The sequence below is a fragment of the Mirounga leonina genome, unplaced genomic scaffold, assembly GCF_011800145.1.
Source record: "Mirounga leonina isolate KUSES-001 unplaced genomic scaffold, KU_Mleo_1.0 Mir_488, whole genome shotgun sequence".
NCBI classification, from domain to species: Eukaryota; Metazoa; Chordata; class Mammalia; order Carnivora; family Phocidae; genus Mirounga; species Mirounga leonina.
In genome coordinates, this window is record NW_023270777.1 from 9,906,265 (window position 1) to 9,917,585 (window position 11,321).

General features: G+C 45.6%; 1 protein-coding gene across 4 annotated transcripts in view; it reads right to left on the bottom strand.

The window, feature by feature from the left end:
- The window catches only part of SPECC1 (sperm antigen with calponin homology and coiled-coil domains 1), a 193,944-nt gene extending 191,444 nt beyond the window's left edge, over window positions 1-2,500 (bottom strand). For 2 of the 4 annotated variants that reach the window (XM_034989685.1, XM_034989686.1), the window contains exon 1: window positions 721-2,498. In XM_034989685.1, coding sequence (XP_034845576.1) covers window positions 721-1,020 — 300 coding nt within the window. In that variant the 5' untranslated portion in view covers window positions 1,021-2,498. Of the gene's footprint in view, window positions 1-720 lie in introns of all 4 variants that reach the window. The other 2 variants (XM_034989683.1, XM_034989684.1) reach the window with 2 other exon arrangements.
- Window positions 2,501-11,321: the final 8,821 nt, after the last annotated feature.

Sequence of the window (11,321 nt, forward strand, 5' to 3'; positions counted from 1 at the left end):
CATGCAGAGGCAAATACAGATTATTTAATTAAACACGGATTGCCTCTTCTTTTTCTTTTATAGTTAGGATGTTACATTGATTTTTCAAGAGTACGTGTGTAGGCAGGTTATATGATCTCTGAATCTCATCTCAGGATAGTAAGGGAGGCTTTGGGGGTGACACAGCAGCTAGAAACGAGGTGAGACCTCCCCAAACTGCACCCTGGGTCCACCTGACATTAGAAACCCAGAGGATGAGCAGGAGCCAGCAGCGGAGACCCCGAGGTGCCGCCAGGGAGGGAGGAGACAACGGAGAGAAGGTACTCCTAGACGGAGGGCGTAATCAATCATGTTAACGCTACTGACAGGCAAGTAAGACAAGATGGAGAATTGACAACTCCATGATCAGGATTGAGGCGATCACTGGTGATCTGGACCCCCATCTGCTAGGGTGCTGGGGGCAAAACTCTAACCGGAGAGTCCACATCATTCAGGGCAGGGGAATCCTAGTTTCTCTGTTAAGCATGTTGCACATTTCCTTTCTCAGGCCCAGAGCACCCCTGCTCCCCGCCCTTGCTCTGTTCCTTTGGGTCAGGATGGGCTGGTTCTCCTGGGACCCTCTGGGGAGCCTCCTCCCTGACCTCGACAGGCTGCTAGTCTTGCTTACCGCCCTCTTCAGTCCTCCCGCCTGGGGCTCCCGGGGGCGCCCAGCAGCCATGTGCTGGGTGTTTCGGTCTGTACCTTGCTGAGCCGGGACTCAAAAGCCAGCGAGGTGGAAGATTTCGAACTCTTCATGCCTGAAGGGGCCGCAGGGAGGGGCCGTGCACGGTCTGTCCCATGGCCGCCCGCTTTGATGACCGGATTCCAGGGTTTGGCTGCGCTCCTCATGTTTGTCCTAGTGAGTCCGTCTTTCTGCACAAGACGGAAAAGAGAAACATGTGTCCACAACTCGAACATGCTGAGCAACATCACAGAGCTCTCCCCCCATCTCCACGTTCCCACGGTTATCACAGAGATGGAAGGTTTCTCTTTGGGCTGCATGGTGAGTATTCTCTGGAGCTGACACCTTCACGTGAAGGCTACTTTGTACAATTCATGTCAGCTTTTACCAAACTAGTGAAACTTACCTGCGATATAATTGATGCTCTGACATTACTTTTCAGCCAAATGTCGGCTCCTTCTTATTCAGGGTATAACTGTATTAGTATATGGTATAATACATACTATTATCATGCTCTGCTATTATACTATATGGCCATATGCTAAATACATATCCCCTTAAAACAGGGCAGCTTGAGTCAAGACATTCTGTGTCCATAAGCCTTGCAGCTTCGGGGTTGACAAGGGCACAACCTACCTAATTTTCAAAAGGATCTAAATGAATTACTTGAAAATCGGATTTCACAGAAGCATAGCTTTTTCCTTCTTTCAAGCAAAAATGGGTATCATTTAAAAATGAATGGAGCATATTTTAATTGGCCGGACCTGACATTGTATGGCAGAGTTAAGCACCCCCCAAACTAAACTGTTTTATGAAAGAAATCTGTGCTAAGGAGCAGGCTGCAGTTAAAGGCCGGAGGGGACAGCCTGCAGCCAGAGGTGTGGAAGGCAGCCTGAGGCTTGCCATCAGCAGTCAGGGTTCTCATTCCCGAGTGAGGAGTGGCCTGCCCTCTCCGGGCCTGTCCGAGCCCGTTTTCTTCTATCAATAGCGCAACAACACAGGAGTAAATGCTCTCTAGGGGCTCATTCAGCTCCAGCCCTGCCCCTGCCATTGTGTATTCCAGTGACCAAGGGTGTGCACAGAATACCAAAACCCCAGGTAATGCCGCATCCCTTCAAAGAAACAAACCAGAAAAATGCACTTTAAAAAAACACCAGTAGGTGACAGACAGCTAATTCCAGGGGCCACGCTCATAGAACCTGGAAGTCTAATGAACTGTCCCCGAGGGAGGGATCCTAGCTGGTGCCAAGCGGCTCTGGGCCCCCTCTCCAGAGCCTCCCCGCATCCGGGTAGATGGCACCAGGCACCTATCGGAAAAACAATAGGCTGCCTCCCCAGCCTAGCTCAGGCTGTGACCTCTTCTGTTCCTGGCTGGAAGACACCATCCCCAACTGACGGCGCTTCTCAGCCAGGACGAGCCAGCTCCTCTTCCTACTTCCAGTGATTCCATGGCGGTGACACCTGTCCAAGAATCCACCTGCAGCTCATCACGGCTGTACCCGCCCCTATGGGGACGTAGCTACAGGTGAAGATAGGTATGTGAAGACTTTGCCGTGTTTTCTCGCCAGTGTTTCTGAGAAAACGTCTCCATGATTTCAGTTCTATGATTTAGTGCTGAACCTGATTAGGCTCAGCTTGGTGCCGGATATCGTGATGATTTTTTTTTTTTTAATTCCGTAGTACTGCTTGTGTATTTTACTGAGGTTTAGCACCAATTATTTTTCTTTTCTTTCTTGACCTGCGATGCTTAATGCTGGTTTCCACGGCAACAACGAGAGCATTCCGAGATTGGCAACTACACAGTAACTCATCTTATTGGGACTCTCAACAGAAATGAGCCGACATGGCCTGAGTAATTCTTGAAGAGCATGACTGATTACTTTTACCAGTTACTACAGAACCAGCCTGGAACATGTCAGTCTGTCTTTATGAAGATGACTCAAATAAAATATCTGTTTAATCAAGGCATCCCTATACGTTATGATTATAACTGGTTCGAAATGACTATTACAGGGCTTACTTTATGAAAACATAAGGTGATTCTGCCCAAGACCAAGGTGATTCTTGGTCAAAACTCAAGATCTAAACTCCTCTCTTAATCTCTGGCAACAAATCTGGCCAACAAATCTTCTGGGCAGTGCACCTGGAAAATGTTCAGCCTTTTTTCAAAGACTGATGAGTTACTTGCTCTGAGGCAAAATTCTCAGGCTTACTTCACTTGCATCATTCCTCCTAGAAACTTCTGAACCCAATCAAATTATTACCAGAGAGCGTGTCTCATCTGCACCCCTCCTGTTTGCCATGCTATCCTTTCTTGGCTCCCTCCACTCTTTTTTTCCCATCATTTTTCCCAGACCAAGCCTTCTATTTTGGACCCATCCACCAGCCAGAATCTTCCCTTCAAATGCCACCTTCTTTCCAAATTCGAAATATACAGAAATGCGATAATTAATGTCCCACTCATGTGCACCTGGAAGCGAACCCTAAAGGTAGGGATGGGACGCCTGGAGCAGTATCAGGCTCCACAGGATCAGTGCAGCTTCCCAGGGATGGATAAGAGGATGAGAGCTGGTGTGTGAGGAAAACGCTCCAGTCAGACCCAACACTAGCTTTGCACCCTGCTCCCCCTTCTCATGGCTTAGGACATTACTAAACCTCGCCCCAGCCCTCACCTTCAGCCTCTACCAGTGTCTTCCCGGTGTTCTCCAAGTTGTCTGGAGACTGCCTCTTTTCCCTTGCTCTGCCCATACCCGGCTCTGGGCTCTTCTGGAACAGACCAGAAAGGTTTACGCTCAGAGCTGTCTATTGGCAGTGCTTGGCCGGCTTTGGCCCAGCCCTCTACCCACTTCCAGGAAGGCCTCCTGCCGGAAGGGGAGCAGGTGCCCAGAGGCTCCACTCCCAGATTGCTGCAGACTTTTGTGCACCCCACTTCGGACACAGGGAACCAGGTCGTTACAGTATGTGAGAGTCTGCTAAGAGCTCCTCATGGGTAAATCCTCACCATAACCCTAGGAGGTAAGTATCACCCCCACTTTACTGATGGGGAAACTTTGGCTCAGGAGGGTTAAGCGACTTGCCCAAATCACAGAGTTTATGATGGAGCCAAGATTCAAACCCAGCTTTCATCGGCCCTTACACACCAGGGATGGATAAGGCCTCTGTGACTCGTCTTTGCTCCCCTGGGAGAGCAGGAAGGCTTTTGGATCCAATGCTCCTGGTCCAAACGCAGCATCACTGTTTGCTGTGTGAACTCGGGTATGCTTTTCCAACATCATGATTCTCAACATCTTCCCCCAATAAAGTGGAGTTATTAGTGCTGATGGAAAGAAAACATGGATACCGAGGGCCAGGCACATAAAAGGCACTCAACCGGTATCAGCTGACTTTCCTACAAACACCGTTCATTGTGTTCGCTGGAGGGCCGCTCCGCTTCATAATCTCAACAATACACAGCAATGGACCCATTAGACCAATTTCAGTGGCAGGAGCCAGACATACCCGATTTAAGGAAAGGGCTCCTCCTGTAAACAGAGCAGCCTATTTTCTTGCGGAAACATGAAAGAGGGTGAGTAGAGAGGAAAATAAACACTGAGAGCGGACACATTCCCATCCTGAGAATCGGCCCCAACCTTAATATAGCCTAGCTACTGAGGACACAGGTGTGAATACTGGGTGAATAATAATTTCCTTATGGATGTGAGTTAGTAACAGAAAATAAATAGATGGGCTCTGGCCAAGTACAAGAAATTAAAAAAAAAAAAAGATTTGTATTGTTAATTCCTTGATTTCTGCAAATCCTTCTAAACCATCTCAAAGGATCAAGTTGATGAAGGAATTACAACTAGATCTAGGAACCCACCCCCGCATGGGCGGGAAGAGGGCCTTCCCAGGGGTATCTTTTTAAAATTTTCTGAACATTTTTATTTTTTATTTCTTAGTTTTTTTATTGAGGTATATTCGACACACTGTTACATTAGTTTTAGGTGTACAGCAGAGTGATTTGACAACTCTATACACAATTTCATTAAATTACCATTATTAAATTATTAAACATTATCAAAATACCACTGACTATATTCTTTTTTTATTATTATGTTATGTTAATCACCATACATGACATCATTAGTTTTTCATGTAGTGTTCCATGATTCATTGTTTGTGCATAACACCCAGTGCTCCATGTAGAACGTGCCCTCCTCAATACCCATCACCAGGCTAACCCATCCTCCCACCCCCCTCCCCTCTAGAACCCTCAGTTTGTTTTTCAGAGTCCGTAGTCTCTCATGGTTCATCTCCCCCTCTGATTTCCCCCCTTCATTCTTCCCTTCCTGCTATCTTCTTTTTCTTTTTTTTTTTTAACATATATTGTATTATTTGTTTCAGAGGTACAGATCTGTGATTCAACAGTCTTGCACAATTCACAGCGCTTAGCAGAGCACATAACCTCCCCAGTATCTATCACCCAGCCACCCCATCCCTCCCACCCTCCACCACTCCAGCAACCCTCAGTTTGTTTCCTGAGATTAAGAATTCCTCATATCAGTGAGGTCATATGATACATGTCTTTCTCTGATTGACTTATTTCACTCAGCATAACACCCTCCAGTTCCATACACGTCATTGCAAATATCAAGATATATTCAGAGCACTAAATGAAAAAAATACACAGCCTAGGGGCACCTGGGTGGCTCAATCGGTTAAGTGTCTGCCTTCAGCTCAGGTCATGATCCCAGGGTCCTGGGATCGAGCCCCACATCAGGCTCCCTGCTCAGTGGGGAGCCTGCTTCTCTCTCTCCCTCTGCCTCTCTCCCCAGCTTGTACTCTCTCTCTCAAATAAATAAATAAAAATAAAATCTTAAAAAAAAATGCAGCCAAGAATACTATATCAAGCTAGGCTGCCATTGAAAATAGGAGATGGGGCCCCTGGGTGGCTCAGTCGTTAAGCGTCTGCCTTCGGCTCAGGTCATGATCCCAGGGTCCTGGGATCGAGCCCCGCATCGGGCTCTCTGCTCAGCGGGGAGCCTGCTCCTCCCTCTCCCACTCCCCCTGCTTGTGTTCCCTCTCTCGCTGTGTCTCTCTCTGTCAAATAAATAAAAAAAATCTTAAAAAAAAAAAAAAGAAAAAAGAAAATAGAAGGAGAGATAAAAAGCTTCCAGGACAAACAAAAACTAAAGGAATTCGCAAACAAGAAACCAGCTCTACAAGAAATATTGAAACGGGTCCTCTAAGCAAAGAGAGAGCCTAAAAGCAACATAGACCAGAAAGGAACACAGACAATATACAGTAACAGTCACCTTACAGAAATACAGTGACACTAAATTCATATCTTTCAATAGTTACCCTGAATGTAAATGGGCTAAGTGCCCCAATCAAAAGACACAGGCTATCAGATTGGATAAAAAAACAAGACCCATCGATATGCTGTCTGCAAGAGACTCATTTTAGACCCAAAGGCACCCCCAGATTGAAAGTGGAGGGGTGGAAAACATTTACCAGGCTAATGGACACCAAAAGAAAGCTGGGGTGGCAATCCTTATATCAGACAAATTAGGTTTTAAACCAAAGACTGTAATAAGAGATGAGGAAGGACACTATATCCTACTTAAAGGGTCTATCCAACAAGAAGATCTAACAATGGTAAATATCTATGCCCCTAACATGGGAGCAGCCAATTATATAAGGCAATTAATAACAAAAGCAAAGAAACACATCAACAACAATACAGTAGTAGTGGGGGACTTTAACACCCCCCTCACTGAAATGGACAGATCATCTAAGCAAAAGATCAACAAGGAAATAAAGACTTTAAATAACACACTGGACCAAATGGACTTCACAGATATATTCAGAACATTCTATCCCAAAGCAACAGAATACATATTCTTCTCTAGTGCCCATGGAACATTCCCCAGAATAGATCACATCCTAGGTCCCAAATCAGGTCTCAACCGGTACCAAAAGATTGGGATCATTCCCTGCCTATTTTCAGACCACATTGCTTTGAAACTAGAACTCAGTCACAAGAGGAAAGTCAGAAAGAACTCAAATACACGGAGGCTAAAGAGCATCCTACTAAAGAATGAATGGGTCAACCAGGAAATTAAAGAAGAATTAAAAAAATTCATGGAAACCAATGAAAATGAAAACACAGCTATTCAAAATCTTTGGGATGCAGCAAAGGCAGTCCAAACATTTTATTTTCTTACCAAGCTTCTTTTCTTTCCAGAAGAGAGTAAGACTTATATTTAAACCGTAACTCATAAATTATATGGCATAAAGTAGAAAAGAAATGAGAGAGAGGGAGGGAGGGGAGGAGGGAGGGCAGTGGTAACAGCTATTTTAGGAATATGATTAGGTGTCTGGTCCTGGGGGAACATCAGAGCCCATGCACATGTCTCTTGCCTCCTCGAATCATGTTCCTCTGCTCCTTCATCGCTGCCCTCGGAACCTGTATTGGAAGAGTTGTTCGGGGGGCCTCAGACTTATGACCTTTTTAAGGCAAGAGAACAGAAGGGCGACGGGGAACCCATTCTGGACGATCGTGAAATAATGAGGGTCTGAGAGTGGGAGAGGCACTGAGGTCTTGACTACAAGTACAATAAGCACTAGGAAGCGGAAAGCTAAGGCATTCAAGTCTGAGAACTAACAAAATATGAATGTTCACATAGCTCAATCACCAGGGGACTCGGCAGGAAACAGAACATAAGTGAACATGCTGAAAATACCTAGCTTGAGCTTTTCAGAGCATGTGCTAAGTTTGCTCTTGACCTCCTCCTGCTCTTGCGTAGGTCGCAAACTGGGCTGGGTGGTTCTGCCACCGGGGGCCTTTGGCAGTGTGTGGACACAGTGTTGGTTGTCACAACTTGGGGTGTGCTACTGGGTAGACCTAGAGATGCTGCCAGACATCCTACAATCCAAAGGGTGGCCCCAATAATGAAGTGTCTAGCCTAAATGTCAGCAGTCAAGGTTGAGAAACTCAGATCTAGAGGAAGAACCAGAGTTCTCGGATGCTAGTTCTTAGACAGGCACCTGGTTCGTTTCCCACCCAACACTGGAATGTTAATGCTGAGACTCTGTTTTGGGAGCAGCCGAGGGAATCCCAGGCTTCAGCTGGAGGCCACGGGAAATGCTTCCAAGTTTATTATTTCCTGTGGTCTTGAGATGAGAACTCATCCCATTCGCCTTAGATTCCTTCCCGGTAAATAAAGAAAAGAACAGATCTCCACTCGATATCAGAAGAAAAATGGCAAACTAAAATTTATCTCATCAGCAGAAGTCATTTAAAGGAAACAAGAAACAAGAAGTGATAAAACAAAATCTAAACAGAAAAGAACATTTGTACATCACTAACCACACCATCTCAAACCCGAAAAACAAACAAACAAACAACCCCCTTCAAAAATGAAGTAAGAACTTATAGAAACCATGAAATGCTGCCACAAGGCAGAGATCCATAGCAAATGGGGTGTAATCTGGGATATGAAACAGAGGAGTTGGGTCACTGAATATGAAATGCAGACCCGAGAAAGAGGCTATAATCTGGAAGCTATATTAAGACCAGCAAGAGCTCAGAATCACTGCCCGGGGCCATCCTGCTGTCTCCAAAGCTGAACCAAGAAGGCAACATCCCAAGCAGTAGATGGCCACTAATTAGTAGTTATTTCCTTACCTATAATGTGACTTCACATCAAAGAATTAAAAGTGCATGAGCCAAGGCAGGAGAAAAGGAGATGGAAATGAAATACTTCAAGAGCTCTTTCTATAGAAATAGTTTAAAAAAAAGCTATCGAAGGGTAACAAAGAATAAAAACTAGAATGCAGTGCCAGAACCATTCAATAGGGAAGGGCAGTCTTTTCAACAGATGGTACTGGGAAAACTGGATATCCACATTCAAAAGAACGAATTTGGATCCTTACCTTGCGCCATAAACAAAAGTTAACTCAAAAGTGGATCAAAAACCTAAATGCAAGCATTAAAATTGTAAAACGCTTAGAAGAAAACATAAGGGAAAAGCTTTGTGGTATTGGGTTTGGCAATGGATTCTTGGATATGATACCCAAAGTACAGGCAACAAAAGAAAAAAATAAATAGGACTACATCAAAATTAAAGACCTTTGTGCATCAAAGGACACAATCAATGGAGCACAAAAGCAACTCATGGAATGGGAGAAGATACCTGCAAATCATTTATCTGGTAAGGGGTCTGCTATGGACTGAATGAACGATGTCCCCCACATACCCCATATTCGTTTGTTGAAACTGTAGCCCCCAATGTTATTGTATTTGGAGACAGGGCTTCTAGGAGATAAATTAAAATTAAATGAGGTCATAAGGGTGGGATCCTAATTTGATAGGATTGTTGGACTTGAAACCGACGAGAGGTCTTATGAGGACATAGTAAGAAGGCAACCATCTATGAGCCAGGAAAGAGTCCTCAGAAAGAACTCAATCAGCCAGCACCCTGGTCTTGGACTTCCCAGTCTCCCCAACGGTGAGAAATAAATGTCTGTGGTTTAAGCCACTTAGTCTGTGGTATTTTGTTACGGCAGCCTGGGCAGACGAAGAAATGGTTAATATCCAGAATGTAAAAAGAACTCCTACAACTCAACAAAAGCAAACATGATTTAAAATGGACAAAGAACCTGAACAGACATTTCTCCAAAGAAGATATACACATGGCCAATAAGTACATGAAAAGCTGTAACACACGACTAATCATTAGGGAGATGGAAATTAAAACCACAATGAGATACCACATCCAACCCACCAGGATGGCTACTATACACAACGACAACAACAAACACAAAATAACAAGTGTTGGTGAGGATGTGGAGAAACCAGAACGCTGTGTACTATTGCTGGGAACGCAAAATGGTGCACCCGCTATCGAAAACAGTATGGCAGTTCCTCAAAAAACAAAAAAACAGAATTATCATATGTGGTAAGCCAACTTCTGGGTATATTCCCCAATAACTGAAAGCAGAGTCTCAAAAAGATACTTTACCTCCATGTTCTTAGCAGCATTATTCACCATAGCCAAAAGACAGAAGTAACCCAAGTATCTACTGCTGGATGAATGGATAAACAAAATGTGGTATATGAATCCAGTGGAATATGAGTCAGCCTTAAAAAGAAAGAAATGTGATACATGGCACAACACGGATGAACCTTGGGGACATTAGGCTAAGTGAAACAAGCCAGTCAGAGAAAACCAAAATACCATATGTATGATTCCACTTATATAAAGTAGTCAAATTCATAGAGACAGAAAGCAAAATGGTGGCTGCCAAAGGCTGGGGGGAGGGTGGCATGGGGGTTAGAATTCCAGTTTTATAAGGTGAATACAGTTCTGTGGTTGAACAGTGCATAATGCCATGGAATTATACACTTAAAAATGGTTGTGATGGTAAATTTTTGCATTATGTGTGTTTTCCACAATTTTTTAAAAATGTGGTAAGAAAAACAAAAACAAGAGTGTAGGAGGGAACTGGAGACTTTCCAATATATTTAGGTGGAAACACCTTGAGCTATGTTATTTACTTGGTCCCAGTTCTGGACCCTGGCTGGGACAGCGGCTGGGCCACTGAGGAGAGCTCAGAAGGGAACCGTTTTCAAGGGTGTGGGCAGGATTTGGAGGAGCAACAAGGGGAGGTGCAGAATCCCCGGGCTAGGACCGTTATCACCCCCCAGGCCTTCAGGACTCAGAGGAGGAAGCAGTTGGAACCCAGAGAGACTGAAAGAAAGAAACTGTGGCCTTCAGTAGAGAAACACAACCAACCCACGAAGACTCATTTAGCAGGGGGCTGGGGGAAAAAAATGCCTCCAACTCATCTTCCTGCACTCTCTGCAGTCTGTTGCTCACTGCTCTCCTTGGAGGAGAGAGACCGAGAGCAGATGTGGGGAGCAAACAGAGGAAGCGCCGGACACCGGTTGTGCCCCCCTTGGCCTGGCCCACTTCAATGCCACCTTCTGAAGTGAACTCAAGTATCTCCCCCTCTCGAAACTTCTCCCAGTCCAGGGGGCCTCACAAGGGCTCTGAGACTTGTCTGCTGACTTACCTGCTATGCAGCTGGCTCGTGAGCCCTTCCCAGGGGGCAGCCTCCTGGCATTAGCCCGAGCTTGGCCGACCCCAGCACAGTGCACAGCACAGACCCTGACTAGCCAGCCCCGCCCCCCGACTTCCCCATTTCTATTATCGGCACAGCCTTTGGCTGGCTCTCCCAGACCCGAAACCTCAGTGGCATCATGGGCTCCTCCCTGGGGCTCCCCTTTCTCTAGCCCACAGTGGCCCAGGCTGGGGGCTGGAACTCCCACCACATTTCCTGTAGGAGGCCTGCCTTTCTCTCCAACACGGACTTCCCTGGGGAAAGTTCCTCCCGAAGCTCATTCCCGGACTCCTAACAGACTTCCCAAAGTCTGTCATCATCTGCGATCGCCACTTCCTGCTCCAAACCCTTGGTCTTGACTTATTATTATTTTTTTTTTTTAGATTTTATTTATTTATTTGAGAGAGAGAGAATGAGAGACAGAGAGCATGAGAGGGAGGAGGGTCAGAGGGAGAAGCAGACTCCCCGCTGAGCAGGGAGCCCGATGCGGGACTCGATCCCGGAACTCCAGGAT